Source organism: Rhipicephalus microplus, chromosome 1 (genome assembly GCF_043290135.1).
Source record: "Rhipicephalus microplus isolate Deutch F79 chromosome 1, USDA_Rmic, whole genome shotgun sequence".
Lineage (NCBI taxonomy): Eukaryota > Metazoa > Arthropoda > Arachnida > Ixodida > Ixodidae > Rhipicephalus > Rhipicephalus microplus.
In genome coordinates, this window is record NC_134700.1 from 105,707,853 (window position 1) to 105,726,014 (window position 18,162).

At 46.3% G+C, this 18,162-nt stretch overlaps 1 protein-coding gene across 1 annotated transcript in view; it reads left to right on the forward strand.

Annotated features, from left to right (window-relative positions):
• Nucleotides 1-4,344: 4,344 nt before the first annotated feature.
• The window catches only part of LOC119177917 (glucose dehydrogenase [FAD, quinone]), a 135,201-nt gene continuing 121,383 nt past the window's right edge, over nucleotides 4,345-18,162 (forward strand). The window contains exons 1-2 of the mRNA XM_075886857.1: nucleotides 4,345-4,483; nucleotides 17,229-17,431. Of these exons, the coding sequence (XP_075742972.1) occupies nucleotides 4,357-4,483; nucleotides 17,229-17,431 (330 nt within the window). The 5' untranslated portion in view covers nucleotides 4,345-4,356. The remainder of the gene's footprint in view (nucleotides 4,484-17,228; nucleotides 17,432-18,162) is intronic.

The window sequence follows — 18,162 nt, forward strand, 5'->3', positions numbered from 1 at the left end:
TAAGATGAAAGCTCATTAGGGCACTTCCCCGGTTTAAGCAGTGCAATTATGCGGCTGCACTTCCACATATCTGGAACATTTCCTGACTCCTGGGAGGTGTTATAGTAAGATAACAAGATCTGCCTTGCTTCTGTATCAAGATGGCGAAGTGCAGCGTACCTAATTCTGTCCAGACCGGGTGCCGATGAGCGTCGGGAAAGTGAAATTGCAGCGTCCAGTTCCTGCGTTGTAAAAGGCACTTTGAGGCGTTCATCGAACCACGGGGGCACAGTGGTGATAAGAGTTTGGGTCACGGTATGAGCGGTGGAAACCACAAGGCTACAGTTGTCCTTGGCTACCTCTTACTCACTCCGACCCTGATGAAGAGCCACCGCACGGAATGGCCAAATTTGTTGTGGAGAAGATTAGAGACTTTGTACTATGCAACAGATTTTAGAGAGAGGCTGTTTGGGGTCCAAAGAAGTGCAGAACGACCTCCATCGGTGCCTGTGCAGCTTGTCAAGTTGCCGAAGAGCGTGTCGTTGAGCTTGAAGACAGGCTGAGAGGCCTAATGGTGATCTTGTTCTTCTGTATTGCCGTTCTTCGCAGCGACGGATAGCACGAAGGGCCTCGTAATGTAAGTAGATAGCTGATCGTTGCAGCGGAATGGTAACTTGTCTCGCTCTGTTACGCAGGGGCGAAGAAATGATGTCTTCTACTTCGGTGGTGTAGTAATGCGCTGACAGCTGGTTTTCACAGACGACTTGAAGTGACGCCAGTCTGTCTGATGAACGCAGCGTGTGGCTAAACGGCGGCACCACCTAAAGTGAACATAAGTTGGCAAGTGATCGTTACCGCAGAAGACAGGAGACTCCTGGATACAAATGTAATGTCGAGGCAGCTGCTGTAAGAAGTACCCCGAATAGAAAGTGGGCGATCCGTCTTTCAGCACCCTAAGTCTGAAATTACTCACCAAGTTGCAAAAATTTCTGCCACAGCCGTTCATTACAGTTATACCTGAGAGGGCATAATGAGCGTTGAAATCTCCAATGACAATGTGAGGGCTCTGAGCAGCCTGAAGTACAGACCTAAGGTGAGAGCAGTCCTTCTTCGCACTTGGATGGATGTATCCTCTGATAGCTGACAACGCGCGCCTCCTATACTTTATAGTCAAGCAAACGTAATTATCTGTTGTATGCGACAGAATGTCATGTCGTACATACGTCAAATCACGGCGTACACAAACTAGCACCTTGCTTGCACGGTGATCACTGCGAGACAAAAGCTGGACGTACCCAGATAAAGGGAATGTAGAATCCATGTTTGGTTCGCAGATGACAATAACTGGGAACTGTTATATCAATACCCACTGCCTGAAATCAGAGAGACGGCCACGTAAACCACGAGAATTCCACTGCATAACAAGCGTCTGACGCATGCGATCTTCAAACATCGAGGCCATGTTCGCTTACTGAAGAACAACAAGAAGTGGCTCCAGCACCTCAAGTATCTGGACTGCAGCTTTAGCAGCCGGAGTGTTTAGACCACTAAGGATCTTGCGCGTTGAACCCATCAAATTAATAAGCATACCCTTGATGTCATTATTATTCATCTTGTCGTACTGCTCGCGGCGTTCAGCAGCATTATGCATTGAAGGCGTACACGTGGGTCTTGATGGTAAAGAAGGCAACTCCGAAGTATAACGGGCCGGTGGCTGGTTGGCTCGTCCATTCGTCGGCTGTAAAGGTAGAAAGGCAGACATCTTCATTTCTGGCCGGTAAAAGCAAGCGACGAGAAGGTGAAGCCTGGACGTTTGATGTCAGTTCTTGAACTCGCTTAGCACTGCTCCCTCGTTTGCGTCGGTGTCGTGAACGACGTATACTGCGCCGGACAGCCCTTGCAGCTTCTCTGTGCGTGGAGTGGTCCCTAACCATCTTCTTCATGATAGTTATTTGGTTCCTCATTTTAGCGCAGTCCTTTGACGTTGCGTCGTGGGCGCACGTGCGGTTAGGACAATTTGTGGTAACGTTGCAGTTGCCATCGTCATAAGGTCCACCACATCGTTTGCAAGTTACCACACCCTTACAAACTGCACTGACATGCCAGAATTTCAAACATTTATAGCACTGTAGAGGCCTCGGTAAATAAGGGAGTACCAGATTACGCTCATATCCAACCTTGAAAGAGTAGGCAACTACTCGGACTCGAACACTACTTTCACATAACGCGACCGTCCAAAGCGGCGAAAACCAATTACAGGAGCCGTCGCAGAAATGTAGTCTACAAGAGTGGCGATGTGGGCTTGTTGGTGACGCATTTGAAAGAAATTTATGTAGCGCGAGGCGAAAAACGGACACAGGAAGAAATAGACTGAGAGGACAGAGCGCTAATTAATTTCGTCGAAGAAAGCAATTTCTCGAGGCCCGAGTCTGTAATCTCTTCGTCCACATCATAAATGACGCCTATCGTAGTTGCCTTGCCGTACGCGGAAAACGCGCGCACTGGAATGTTTCCCGACTAGACAATGGCCTTCAGCATGTGCAGTATAGCCTTTGAAGTAACCTCTACCGACAGAATGTTCTTGCGGTTATGTATGCGTATTTCCTCAACCTGGCCAGGTGCGATACGTTGGAAACAATCCGACATGCTTTGCCTATTTAGAGTGTTCAGGACGTCTGTTCTCGTTATCGGCATGTACAAGATTGTGAAGGACCGCATGCTACTCGCTTTTTTGATGCCTGTCGACCGGTCGGTGACGTCCTTCTGATCTTTCTCTTCAGACGACGGCTTGGAACAGGAGTGAAATCACTGTCCGAGGCCATGTCTTCGGTGGAAGAGCCATCAGAAGCATAACTGTGCACCACGTTGGGGCCGAAGCGGTCACTCACATCGGACGCACCCTGATGAGACGGTCGAGGGTGCAGAAGCTGGGTGGGGTTTTGATACCCCATTTTACGGAACCACGTCTCCCAGTGTTCTTGTCTCAGATTGCAGAAGTCGCAACGAAAATCAAGAAAACTTTGAGAGCTGAACGCTGAAGCTGTTCTCTGCGATCACTTCTTCCTCCCTCGGCTGTTGCTTTTCATTGCAATAAAAGGTGAAGTAATCAGACACCAGCAGCCACGCTAATCACGTATTCCAGGCAAGGACAACTCATGCACGCTTCTCTAGTCATTCTTACCCTCGTGCACTTGTGACCGGACTCTCTGCCTACACAATTATCTGAGCATGGCACCTGCCACGACCGTTAGAGGCTACACGGTTGCGTGTTAGGACACTGGTCAAAACTGTTCTTCGATTTTTATTTCGCCGGCAGACAGGGAAAAGGCAAATGTGAACATCTGTACCTGCGCTTACACACTCTTCATAGTCTAAACGCCGTGCGTAACATACGTATCACTTCAACAAGGAACCTTGCGCTTAACCTCAATATTTTGCATGCGTAATCATGCGGATAACATTAAAATTTTAGGGTCGGTTGTCTTGGAGCACAGACAAGCTAGAAGAAAGCTACCAAGTGAAACTGTGCACCAACATCGCATGTCTACATTTTTTTAATACAAGCATGCAAGCTTACTGAAGCCAGTTGAATTATTATATTTGAGGTATTAGTGCTGCTTAAAGCAATATTTATCCCCTCACTTGGCGTCCTGAGTCACCTAACGTATTTGCACAAGTGATTTTCGCCGGCCTACTCATGCCTTCCTGTTGGTATTAAGAGAAAACTGAAACCTGAACTTTGCATATCCGGAATACAGTTAACGTGTTCTCGGGAGCCGCAACAGCTGATCGGCAACGTTTTCTGGCCATGCTCAAAACGTTTTGCAAATACCCGTTAATGCAATTCATTTAGCTCAAGTAACCCGTATGCAAAGTGTAAATCGAGCTCTACTTGAGTAATAAGCAAATGAACACATTTCTCAAAACAATTTCACTAGCTTAATTGTTGTTATATCAAGTGCTACGAAGAAGCTTTTTATATGCAGTGACTAATACATTCATTTTCCACCCAACTCCGGCGAATGTGACTATTGTCCCATTGCACACTAAAGTAAACCTATATCTCTTTGATGGTGTGTAGCGGCAATTGTACATCCTTCAGAGGAATGTGCATGGTACGAGTCATGATCAGTAGTTGTACCTGCCCTCACAGGTTCAACCGCAGTCATTCTCGTCTATGATCCAGAGATCGCATTGCCGCTAAAAACGTCTTCGTACTACATGCGATGCAACAGGTGGCAAGCATTCGAATGAATAAATAAGCAGGGCCACATCCCGTTCACGACGGCCAGCTGCATTATTTCAGCCCTTCAGTATAAAGACCGGGTGCCATCAACATCCGGCTAATAATACCTATATTCAGGTACATCAAACACGATGGAGGTGATTCAGGACTTAATCCTAGCAGTTCTGAATACTTTTTCAGTCGTAGTGTTGTTAATTTTACCAAACAAACCTGAATTTGATGCGGTAAAATTAGAAAGGCAGTATGACTATATCATTGGTGAGTACCACACTAAAGTCCATTCTTGCTGTTATTTCAGTTGCAGAGCCTCGGCCAGCATATCTAATATAACGGACACGGTTTGAATTCTCGCTTTGTCGTATATTGAATTTACCATACTTCTACAGCGAAAGCTGTAGTGAGATCACCACATGGGTCATGGGTGGCGCCGTAGTGTTCCGCCACCGCCACCGCCACTACTCGTGTTTGTAACAGCTCTCACACAAAATAGGAAAAATAGCAAACAAAACTGTCAACGACACAGTGAGACTAGAAGCCTGTTCCGCTGCGTGCCAGCCCAGTATTCCACGCTGAGCTAGGCGGTGCTAGTGACTTGCTCGCAAACTTGCCTTAGGCTGGCTTAATGCCGGGAAAGGAATCGCGTTAGTACGAAAACTAAAGCGTTTTAGAACACCCGAAGGAACAGCAAGGCGTCACGTGATGCCAAATTTGGTATATGTGAAGCTAGCCAAACGGCTGCGTGTGCATTATGAGCGTGGCGAAATGTCAAGAGTTACAAGACATGCATGTGATCATGTTCAAGTTATGGGCTGTCACTTATGTTCATTGTGATGTTATGTCATACTATCGCTGTTTTGCACTGTGTCATGTGAGCACAACCACTGCATGAAAAAGAAGACCATGACATATATATCATGAAATACATCTGATACGTATCATCATTTTTATTTCATGAGTACTCACATATGCTCGCCATACAGTCATGGTATGCACCACAAGTTTTGGTATAGATCCCATTATCGAATAGGTCAAAAGAACTATATGTCTTAGGCGGCTAGATAGATAGATAGACCGACAGATACGCTGAATGCCATCGAAGTTCACTAAGAACCGTTTCGCATTAAAAATAAACGCAATGACATGGTACTCGTCACACAGAACGTTGGAAGGTACTCGCTGCACTGGGAGCACCTTCTTTGAAGAGAGTCTATGGAGGTATATTTTACACCATACCCACTTTGTTAACTAATTTCATAAATTAATGATGAAGTACGAATAACCAGTGCACGCACACCGCACGAAGATTACATAAATGCATGCTCACTAAGCAAACAAATGTAGTCTTTTTTTATTTTTGTCATTGATGTGAACGTTTTGTTCAATAAAAGTAATTTAATTTTTTTAACAGTTTGTATTCTAGAATATGTTTTATAGAACACTTAAATTTTTTTTCTTTCTTTTTCTCTTCTGAACACTGCTATTAATGCCTCCATTGTAGAGATGGCTATGTGCCTCTATAAAACTCTTCGAGTTTTAAGCAACATTTACCTGCAGTCTCCTCAATCCTAAATTAAAATAAAAACTTTTTATATTAAGAAAGTCGAGTTTCACAGGCGATGGGCAATGCTAATACTGTAATGGAAGGCCAGCAAGGCTCAATATATAGTCGATATATGGGAGGACTGCTGATTACATTGGATAGAATCATTCGGCTTTAAAACACGTAAGGACGAACCTAGGTGGAAACTTGCGAGTGCACAGGCGTACCATCGTTATTTAAAACGCGATTAGGTGCGGAGACACAATATCGAACCCACCCCTGCGCCGTTGGAGCACTGTACGACCCACTTCTTACGCTATTCACAGCGTGACGCCTCCTCATTATTTTGCTCTCCTAAAACGCTTTATTACTCATATTACCGCGATTGCTTTCGCTACATCAAACCTACCTAAGGTAAGTTTGTGAACACGTCCCAAGCACCAGCATGGCTCAGTGGTATCATTCAGGGCTGGCACAAATTGGTCCCGAGTTCGGGCCTCACTATCTATTTGGTAGTAGGCTTTTTTCTCTCATTTCTGGGTAGTGGTTATGGACACCGGGAGTAGCAGACAACTACAGCGCCACGCGTGACCCGAATTTCAGTCTCATAACAGCTTTCACTGTAAAAGTTCAATAAGGCCTTCACTGAATTTCTGTGGGAGAACCGATCCTCCAGGCAATCAGCCCTGGATTTCTGACGAGGGATTCTGTCAAGACATACTAACACGGCTGCTAGTGAATGTTTTGTCGTGCTTTAACCAGTGTAGTGAAAAAGAAGTCCGGATGAATATGGGTTTCAATATTCTTTTATAAAAGAAGGGGCCTTTTTAATATAATATAAAGAAGATACATTGATCGGAAAGGTTGTTGCTAGTCTGGCGATGCACCAGCCACAGTTCAAGAGCTCGAGTCTCTGCTTCTCGCTCGATGCTGCTGCCTCTGCGCCTGAGTACTTTCTCTTCTTTAAGTCGGCGTCAGCATGCTTCCGTCCTGACCGATAAAGCAAGCGTATGTCTTAATCTTGGATTTTCAACGCCCAGCGAGTGAGGCGGCCAGATGGGTCTTTTAACGTCGAAAGCTAGCACAGCGCAAGGTGGTCGGTCACGACGTCAAAAGAACGGCCATATAGATATGCGCGAAACTTTCCAAGGGCCCCCACAATGACCAAACACTCATTTTCTGTGACGCTGTAGTTGCTCTCTGCCTTGGTTTGTGTGCGACTAGCGTGTGCCACGACGTATTCCGTATGCTCCGGTTTATGCTGTGCGAGCATAGCACCGAGGCCTACACCACTGGCGTCGGTGTGGATTTCAGTTGGAGCTTCAGGATCGCAATGGCGTAAAATGGGTGGCGTCGTGAGAAGCCGTCACAAGGTGGTAAAAGCCTCGTCGCAGGCAGGTGACCACGATGAGAGGTCTTTACAGTTAGTTGCCGAGGAGTTGCGTGAGAGGTGATATAATAGACGCAAAGTTTCGGACTAATCGCCGGAAATAGGAACACAACCCAATAAAACTCCGAAGTTCTTTGATGGTGGCAGGTTTAGCAAACGCCGTAACAGCTCCCAATTTCTCGGGATCAGGGAGTATGCCTTCCTTGGAAACTACGTGGCCCAAAATGTACAGTTGACGCATGGCAAATTGACAATATTTAAGGTTTAATTGCAAACTGGCATTGGTCAAGCAATTGAGGACGTGCTGAAGGCGTCGTAAGTGCGCGTCGAAGTTAAGGGCGAAGACCACGATATCATCGTGGTAAGACAACCAGTTGTTTCATTTCAGTTCACGCAGAATGTTGTCCACCATTCGTTTGAACGTCGTAGGTGAGTTTCAAAGTCCGAAGCGCATGACGGTGAATTCATTTAGGCCTTCTAGCGTGACAAAAGTGGTTTTGGGTTGATCGGCCTGCGCAATGGGTACCTACCAGAAGCCTGGCCGCAAGTCTAACAAGGAAAAGAACACAGAACTTTGTAAACAGCCCAAAGCATCGTCGATGCGCGGCCGAGGATAGACATCCTTCAGCGTGATCTTGTTCAATCGCCGGAAATTGACACAGAATTGAATATAACCGTCTTTCTTTTTGTTGAGGACCACCGGAGACGCCCCTGAGCTCTGTGAAGGTCGAATGACGCCTCTGCGAAGCATGTCGTCTACTTGGTCAGCAATGACGCAGCGTTCGGTAGCAGACACGCGATATGGTCGTTGGCGCAGCGGTGAGTGGGACCCAGTGTTGATGTGGTCTTCTACTGCTAATGCACGGCCGAGAGATGTTTGTTCAACGTCGAAAGAGTGGCGATAGCACTCAAGGATGGTTAGGAGCTGTGAACGCTGCGAAGATGTCAAATCTTCAGCAATGATTGGTTAAATTATGCTTGCCGACGTTGAGTAAGCCGGGGAGACGACAGCCAGTTCACAGACGGAGGTAGAAGGTACCTCATCGGGGACGGATATAAGTCTGTCAGTACTGAGCGCCTCGCCATGGCCAAAGCACTCGTGACAAAGTAGGAATAAAGGCGGTGACTCCTTATGATAAATTGGCATTGTGGTTCAGCCTTCTACAAGGTCGAAAGCAGCAAAAGGCAGTGGGAGGTCTCTTCGGGCAATGAATAGTGGAGATGGTGTGAAGAAGACCATGCCATCAGATATAGCGCTGCATGAAGCTGGTACGAACGCTAAAGAGCATGGAGGGATGTAGGTGTCATCGTTAACGACAAGTTTAACGGCAGACTGGGTGTCGAAGGACGCTCGGTCATCCAGCGAGCAAAATTCAACCTCAGCCCGCGCACAGTCGATCACGGCGTTATGAAGCGACAAAAAGTCCCATCCCAAGATAATAGTATGGGAGCACGATGAAAGAACGATGAACTCTATCGTGTACAGAACGTCTTGAATTTTCACACCAGCTGTACATACTGCGGTCGTTTGAACAGGTTGAGCACTGGCTGTGAGAAGCGATAATCTGGAGAAAGGCGTCGTAACCTTACGAATTGAACGGCAAAATCCGGCATCAATAACAGAAACAGCTGCACCGGTATCTACAAGAGCGACAGTAGGGATATTTTCGAGGAACACATCAATAACATTGGTAGGTGATGAATAAGGACTTGGGCAAACGGAAACTTGCGCAGTTCTCGCCTCAGGAACTGCGTCGTCTAGTTTTCCTCCTAGTTAGGCGCGGGCCGTCGACGCATAGGAGAAGGCAAGTGGTGGCGTGGAGAGGGCAAGCGAAGACGTCCTGAGCGAAGGCGGTGGTTGTCCTGGCAGCGGGCTGGCATAGGAGGGGAGGAACCATAATTCGTGTTGGATTCAAGCGGCAAGAAGGGCTTACGGCAGTTGTCATCAGTGATATGCGTCCGGCGGCGGCAATACCTTGCTGCGTGTCCGGGGTATCGGCAATACGTAACATATCGGGCGATTGTCGAGGGTGCGCCACGGGTTGGTGGTGTTAGTGCTGGTCCAGTGGACTGGATGTGGGGGATAGCTAACGCGAGGCTGGAACGGAGCTTCAGGCACCTTGCGAGTTGGCATGGCTGCAGCTGCAGCGTAGGTGAGTGGAGCAGCCACAAGATTATGCTCGCGGGCAGCTGGTAGGGACTCGGCGACTTCTCCTTGAATGACACCACGGAGAGACGACGGTAAAGTTGAGGTAAGTTCTGGTGTAAAGGGCACCAAGAAAAGCTGTGGTGCGATTTCTTCACGCAAAGTTGATTTTATTTCAGCTATGAGCGCCGCTTGGTCAAGACGATTGGTAACACTGGACAGTGATGCCAAATCGTGCGTTGGTGGATGTCTTGTCAGAGCTCGCTGCTTCCGCAATTCATCGTAGCTTTGGCAGAAGCTAAGTACGTCGTTAACTGTGGTCGGGCTTGTCGGCAAGAGTACTTGAAAAGCGTCGTCGTCAATACCCTTCAGGATGTGTTTACCTTTTTCAGCTGCCGTCATTGCGGCGTTCACGCATCTGCACAAATATACGACGTCTAATATGTAACTAGTGAAGGTTTCACTCGTTTCTTGTGCGCATGTGCGTAAACGCTGCTCGGCACGAAGTTTTTGGATGGCAGGTCGATCGAAGACTGCTACAAGCAACGTTTCAAATTGCGGCCACGTTTGGACGTCTCTCTCATGGTTTGTAAGCCAAAGACTGGCTACACCCACGAGGTAGAACGACACGCGTGCCAACTTGTCCGCGCCCATCCATCTGTTAGAAGCGCTCACCCGTTCGAAAGTCAAGAGCCAATCTTTAACTTCGTTGTCATCTGTTCCGCAGAAGATTGGAGGCTCCCGCTGAAGAACACCGCTTGTATAGGTGGCCAGAGGAGATGGAAGCGTCTGCTGATCAGCGTCCGGCATTGCAGAAGGTAGCCGTCGAGAACGGAGTTCCAGGATAATAGCGGGAGGGTATAGGAGATGGTACCCCGCACTAGCACCAAATATAAAGGAAGTTGATTGAGCGGAAAGGTTGTTGCTAGTCTGGCGATGCACAAGCCGCAGTTCACGAGCTCGAGCCTCTGCTACACCCTCGATGCTGCTGCTTCTGCGCCAGAGTACTTTCTCTTTACAATATCACCGTTATGAAACAGGCACTCATTGCATTTGTGTGTTACTCGAACGTCAATAAGTGGCTGTGATCGCAGTATATGTATATAAGCCTACGCCCCCACCAAACCTACCTAGCGGCACTCACGTGCCCACGATAATGACAGCTGAACGCAGCAACACGGAGTTGATACATATCTATCACTTTAAGTCCACAAACAGTGCCTTCAAGTTGCAATGGGCGGTTGAACTGACGCGATTTCAATGCTTTGGCATGTCCAGATGTAGGGTCAGACCATTCGTGCTCGCGTATCTTCACGCCATTTTGGAATTTCTGCATGGCCTGTCTGATGCGGTGATTAGAGCTACTCAACGGCTGCACACGTAGAGATAGGGTCTTGTGGCCTGGAAGAAACGTGAATGTCTTACATTGGACACAGAATTGTCTATCATGTCAGCGCACCAAATAGCAGAGCCATGCTATGACCCCCTTAGGACCCTTCCTCAAGTAGGACACTATTTTTGCAATTGACGTGAAATCATTTAGTATTTAAAGAGAAAAAACTACCTACTAACAAGAGTCGACCACTTCACGTGGTGACTGAAGGCTGCTCCCATCCCAGATAAGACAACCACTACTATTGACAGCGCTTTCTATACCTTAGGTAGCCCGCTTTGGAGCACCAGCAACAGTGACAATGAATTGCGAAACCTGATTCAAGTTTACCCTGTTTGTAATTGTGATGTGCCTCTTAGGAATCACGCACAGTATAAAAATTGCCTACCACCCTATCAGCAGTGCTACTTCAAGTAACTGGCGGCAACTTCAAGTAACAATTAGGTACAAGGGCTACCTCAGTTTTCTTAGAAATCTAACGTGTCTGAAAGCCGAAATTGGCTTTTGTTCAGCTCAACTCGAATACGGCACAAGAATACGGCTTCTGTGACAGTTTGCCACGGAGGGTGGAAACGCGGACGCTTCTGCTACGGTTAAGCCCAGCAACTACTGCACATTATGAGCAAGATATGCGCTGTCGTTCCGCGTCCGCCAGCACCATACACGTTCGCAGCGATTTCTGATCCTTTCTCACGTATTAAGACACAGCGCCGTACAGCGTTCATTGTAGCCCCTGTAAGATGGGTCGTTCATGGTTGCAAAACGAGGAGAAAAGCACACCATGATCGGCGGAGGTGGCTGGCAGGATGTTGTTGCGCTTGACCGCGTAGAGCTAGTCTGCATGGCCAGCAACAGTGGAACGACACGACAATACTAGGCGCCGCTGAAGATCGTGTGCCGTGTGCAATGCCATGAGCGCATGCGTGAGGAACCACGTGTGTTCTTTTTGTAAGCTTAGCAGTAAATAAAAGTTCCGTTGTTGTTTAGAACATGTCATCCTTTGAATCCCTTAGCTCGGCCAAGCCTCGCGTTTCAATACGCTCGTGCGTTGATCGAAAATTCGAGTAGAAGAGGCGAAGGTTCGCCAATTTCGGATACGCGCATGTCTGTAGCTTCCACCGGGCAATAGCCTCTTTCATAGTTAGTCTGGCACGCAGTGGCGGTTACTTGCATTTCTGAAGTCTATATTCATGAATGATGCTTCTGAAAACGCTACTCCCTATGAGTATTCTTGCATTGCGATTAGAGCGTTTTTATCATGGCACTAAATGTCATGCGCGGTAAACACGGCAAAAACTTGCCAAGGATACGGAACTTTAACTCTATGAATATGACACTACTTCGATATAAATTATTGTGGTAGTGTAAGTTACTGAAAGCTAATATACTCATTTTTTAGGGAGGGGAGGGTAAAGCAGGTGAATTGCACTATTCACGTTCTGCTATATGACCAATGCGCGAAAATACACCGCATTCGGGGCAGGGACCAATTTATTGCGCTCGTCGTGAAAGACACGAAATCACCAGAAATTCTTTGCCCTTTCTTGTGCTTTTGTGCAAACTTCTACACGACGCATTTTACACCATTTTAAAAGCGAAGCATTTCCTAGCTGAATTCAGCGACATTGGGCATATCTATCTATCTATCTATCTATCTATCTATCTATCTATCTATCTATCTATCTATCTATCTATCTATCTATCTATCTATCTATCTATCTATCTATCTATCTATCTATCTATCTATCTATCTATCTATCATTATGCCTATCTATCTAGTTATCTATCTATCTATCTATCTATCTATCTATGTATCTATCTATCTATCTATCTATCTATCTATCCATCTACGATTATGGTACCGGTACCGAAATCAGTAAAAGAGAACATGGTGATATGACATGCATAAGTGACCTGTTATAACATGAAAATCACGACATGTTTGTCATGAATTTTATAGTTCACAATTCATAGTCTCGCTGCTCTTGCAGTGGTTTCGGTCACATGACATATTGGAAAACTGGTATGCTACAGCATGACTGCATGTCGGACATAAGTGACCAACCGTAACTTTGAAATCATGACCTGCATGATATGTAATTCATGACTACACGCCATGCTCATGGTGCGCTCGCGATCGTTTCGCTAGCTTCACATATGCCAAACTTGTCATCATGGGCCGTGAATGAATGACGAAGGTATATGACTGTTGAAAACAAGATAATCATGAGATGCGTGTCACATAAAACATAACTACATGCCACGCTCATGATGCGGTTGTGTGCGTTTCACTAGTTTGACGTATCTCAAATTTGGTTCTACGTGACGTGAACAGAGGAGGAAGATAAATGAACAATCTAAGAATAGATAATCGTGACATGCTGGTCACGTGAAACATAACTACATACACGCGCTAATAGTGCACTCATAGTTATTTCACTAGCTTCACATATACAAAAGTTGGTTTTACGTGACGTCTATGTGTGAAGATGGTCTATGATGGGTGCATACATGATAATCATGAGAAGTGTGTCATGTAAGAACATGACAAATTACCACGCTCATGGTGCGCTCGGGGCGTTTTGCTAGCTTCTATAGCGAATTTGGTATTACGTGAGGTAAATGAATGACTTTGAAACATTATAATCATGAAATTCGTGTCATGTGAAACATTTTTAGTACGGTCATTGCGCGCTCGCGGCCGTTTCTCTAGCTCCACATACAAGGAATTTGGTAGCACGTGACGTCAATGGGTGATGAAGGTATATGATTGATGCGAACAAAATAATCATGGTATGCATGCCATGTAAAAGATAACTACATGCTACCTTCTTGGTGCGCTCGCGGTTGTTTCGATAGCTTCACTTATACCAAATTTGGTTTTACGTGAATTCTATAGATGACAGGTGCAAACATGATAATCATGACATGATGCCATACCACAATATGGATGCGCTCGTGGCCGTTTTCCTAGTTTCACATACCAATTTTGGCATTACCCGACATGAATAGACGAGGTCCAAATATGATAATCATGACACTCGTGTCTTGTAAAAAATGACTGCATGCCCTGCTGAAAGTGCGCTTGCGGCCATTTCAATAGCTCTTAATATACACCACATTTCGTATCAAGAGACGTGAGTAGACAACGAAGGTAAATAACACGTTAGAACATGATACTCATGACATGGAAGTCATGCACCACATAATTTATGTCCACATCGTAGCGTTGTGCTGAATATAAAGTGACATATTAACCTTCCTCATTCGTTCTCCGCATATAATCGATTCCCACTGTACGTGAAATCTGCCAAGATTTTTTTTCTAAAACTGATAATAGCACTCGCACAATCAAAAACGCAGAATCAAATGCGGTAAACATGGCAATGCAGTTCTTTGGCGTGGGATGGCGGAATACGTCTGTGCTGCGCACGTGAAAGAGTTAAGATTGCGTTCTAAAGCCGCGCTTTCAACGTACGATTTGTGTCTGTTGCGTGTTCTGCGCATGCTTTGTGTCTTACTTAGGTGATAACGCACTATTGCCTAATAGTCGGCGAATTTTTAAACGAGATAGAAATTTGAAAAAATCCACGCACTCTAATATCGTGATGGCATGGCGCCCAAAAGGACACGACCTGTCGGCAACGGAAGCATGTCAGCTTTGTCATGCATAATGCTTGTGCCGATAGTGTAACTCATACAAAAGTGTAAAAATTTTTCTATACTCTTTATTGGCATATTCCGCAAAGCCGTCTTAAGATGGCGTTCGTTGAGCAGGGTAAACCCAAGTCCAGCTTCCACTCCGTTACCCCTATTCGTCTTTCAGTCCACATCTTGATCAATTGCCGTACACGATGATTACAAGGCACATACATCTACTGTCTCTACTATAATTATGTAAATGAAGCTGTCGGGGTGGACGACGGAGAAAATTGCACGCAGCGCAGTCTGAAAGTGGAAAGAAGAGCAGCAGGGTAGAAAACACTCCACGTTTTTGACTGTTCAACATACCTATCAGTGGGACGGTATTGCGCGTATGCCAATAAAAGTTGCAGCAATAATTTTCCATGCTGTTTGATGTAAAGCTTATTTGGCCTGTTTGCGAAGGCAATAGGCTTGCTGATTAAAACTAATATTTGATTCAAAAAAAGAAACAGCGCAGAATATGACGAGGTGATGGACCAACTTTCGAGAAAAAAAAATTTCAGTCCTGTTTCCAACAATGAAGTGAGTGGTAGGTGAGCTAAATGCATTGTCATGGTGTTTACTGGCTGCAGTTGTACCATTTTTAAATGAGTCCAAAATGCTTGAGGTCCGTGTGCTTAGAACAAAGCCCCATCCTTTCACTACGGCGTCTCTCATAATCATGTTGTTTTCGAGCAATGAACCACAACAATAATATTATTCAAAAAGATAACGCGCAAGCCACAAAGTTGATAGCACCACCCCTTGAAGACGCGAAGTAGCTATGTAATCTCCCCGCTGCACTGTTTGTCTTTTCGTTGGGATGTTCACTGAGTGGAGCTGCTTGAAGCTTGTTTTAATTTTTTACATGCTCAGCATGTCATACTAGAGGCTAGTCATGCGCTGTCGCCGTCCGCCGCCTCCCCTCCTCTTCCGCCAGCCATCTTTGCATACCTCCCTCCTCTCAACACAGCGCGCGCCGCGCTCACTTCTCCCCTCCACACGCCACGCGACCTTTAGTTTTACGTACGCCAGCTGTATGCTAACGCGAGCATGTGCAGGCCGGGGCCAGCGTTCGCTATAAATAACCGAGTGCCGGGGCGCGCCGCCCTTCGTCGGTAGGTTTGTGCGGTTACTCCACATTTGATGTCACTGGTGAAATTGTATGCTACCGAATCCGCCAACACACTTACTGACGTCCCTTTCAATAGCGTCAGCGAAAGTGTTGGCGGAACCGCAATTAATTCCGACGACACTTCGTCCGTGGAGAAGGCCGCGCTGAGAAGAGCTCGCGAAGCGGAACGTAAACGTCGACGTCGAGCGGAAGATCCCGAACTCCGAGAACGTGAAGCAGCTGCGAGACGTCAGCGTCTAGCGGAGGATCCTCGACGTGAAGCAGCTGCGATACGTCAACGTCGAGCGGAAGATCACCAGCTTCGAGAACTTCGTCAAAGTGCTCGAACTGTGGCCTGGTGCACAACAACGCGACAACGGCGAGCACTGCGTCACTAGCGTCTGGGGACTCGACGTTATGACGATGTGCCTCGCGCCCAACTTATCGCGTACCGCCGTGGAGAAGTACTTCGACGAAGCCGTGGAAGAATACCTGAAACAATGACCGCAACGACGACCCTTCATGATAGGTGGCGACTTCAACGTCGACGTCATCAAGGACGATTGGGTGGTCGACTACATGGAGTTGTGGCACTCACTGAAACGAGCAACGTACGACGGCAAACAATCATCTGAACACGGTTTGCGGGACGTGCATCGACCACGTCTTTGCCAATTTCGACCTTCGACCGCTGCAACCAGACCCACTCACCCTTCTCTTTACGGACAATAAAGCCATCTTGCTCAAAATACCCAAAGAGTCTCATCAATAAATATCGTGCTTCGCAGCATACGTGCATGCGTGTTCATTCGTGTTTACTCGTGTTCACTTATAACACACGCGCATGTCGCAAATTACAAACCACATTTATCGCAGTTCAACATATATGCTCCGCATGCTAACCAGTGTTCCCACTCAGGAAACTGCCGTCATTTTTTGACAGACAACGTTAATAACAATTACTTTTTTCTATGAGGCTTTCGGAGCCTCGCATGGCGTTCAACATCCTCCAGAATCGGTGCGGCTTTGTCCAAGCAGTGATTGCATGAAATGACGTCAGCATGGGGTGTCACGTTAGTCGACTTCATTTTGTTGTGGTGATAACTCCACAAATGTTGATGATTTGTTGCGTCATTTTTAGGGCACCTGTTGCTTATTGACGCTGACAGGCATTTTGAGCGTTTCGTTAGTCCCCTGAGGCTTCGCCTTAACCAGACTCAAGACTTAACCAGACTCAAGAGGCGTGCCAACGATCTCTACCTCAGCAGTCAGTTTTCAGGGCAGTTGCACTATCAGCGCCTAAAGTGGTCCGGCAGCCTGCATGATTTGCTGTCATCTATATTCATAATGCATTACACTTCAGCACTATTGTCTTCTGTTCTCCTTGTCGGATTAGTTTATTGGCAATTGCCGCAAGTTTTACAACAAGAAAAAGTTCAACTTTGTTCCAAATTATCGTAACCCTGTATGAATAGTTAAGGGCATGGCTTGAAACCTTATGGGAGCCAAAAATAAGCTTTTTATTTCTAGAAAACTAACTTGTATTGAATATCTATATGTTCATGACGAATAGTTATTGTCATTTTCTATTAGAGTGATTTGAACGGAATATCTGCATCGATAATATAGGCAGTGTTGTTTAGTTCGATCTTAAATATGTTTTGTTCCCGATTATTCAACGATACAATGGTTCATATTATGTCTGCTGTAAAAAACATTGTTCAGATTTCTCGTAGTTGGCGCAGGTTCTGCAGGATGCGTTCTGGCCAACCGTCTCACGGCTGATGGCACGAACGAAGTGCTGCTTCTGGAAGCCGGTGGACAGGAGGGTGCAGCCGTACAGGTCCCGTTTTTCTCGCCTCTTTTACAACGAACCAAAATTGACTGGGACTACACGAGCGAACCACAGCAGGAAGCCAGCTTATCTGTCGATGATCAGGTGATTATACATTTACATTTTTGTTCCTGTGAAACGGGCCACACGTAGAGATGTATCTAGGTACACAAGTCTTTCTTGCTTCAGCAGTGTTACCGATATTTTCGTAGGACAAGGGATGCTTGTATGTACTTAGAAAAAAAGAAAAAATAACACTCATGCATTGTATAAAAATTATTACCAGCGAAAGCTGAAACGCGCGGCCCCGGTATACAGCAGTAGGTTCAACCAGACCCTACACTGAAGCTTAGAAGTGTGGCGGTTGTAGCTAGTTGTTATTACGTGACGACAGTTATAGCTCGAGAATAGAACGATGTGTCCTTCGTGTTTCTTTGTTGTCGTTCCGTTCTCGCACTATTTCTGTAGTCTTGCATTGAAGCCTTTCACAAATGTTCGTTACATGTCAGTCCTCCTTTCTGATGATAAACACACGTTTGACTTCAGTTTGCCACAGTGTTATTTTTTTGCATACCGCGCATTCTGCCTCCCGTAATCACAGTCGTGGAGGATTGTAGTCAGTGGTTAAATGTGTTTCGCAATGTGTTAATAACAATGGTTGTTCCCGAAGCAACGGCAGTCGGAGACGTCGCAGCCGAAGCCACTTTGCCGCTGCCGAAACTCCCGGCCAAAACGGGCGTTCCCACGGCGAACGCTCTCCCGCAGTCATCATGTTTACGCTATCGTGCCCGCAATGGCGCTTGTTCAGTGTGGCAATATGGAAGCGTTGCACATCT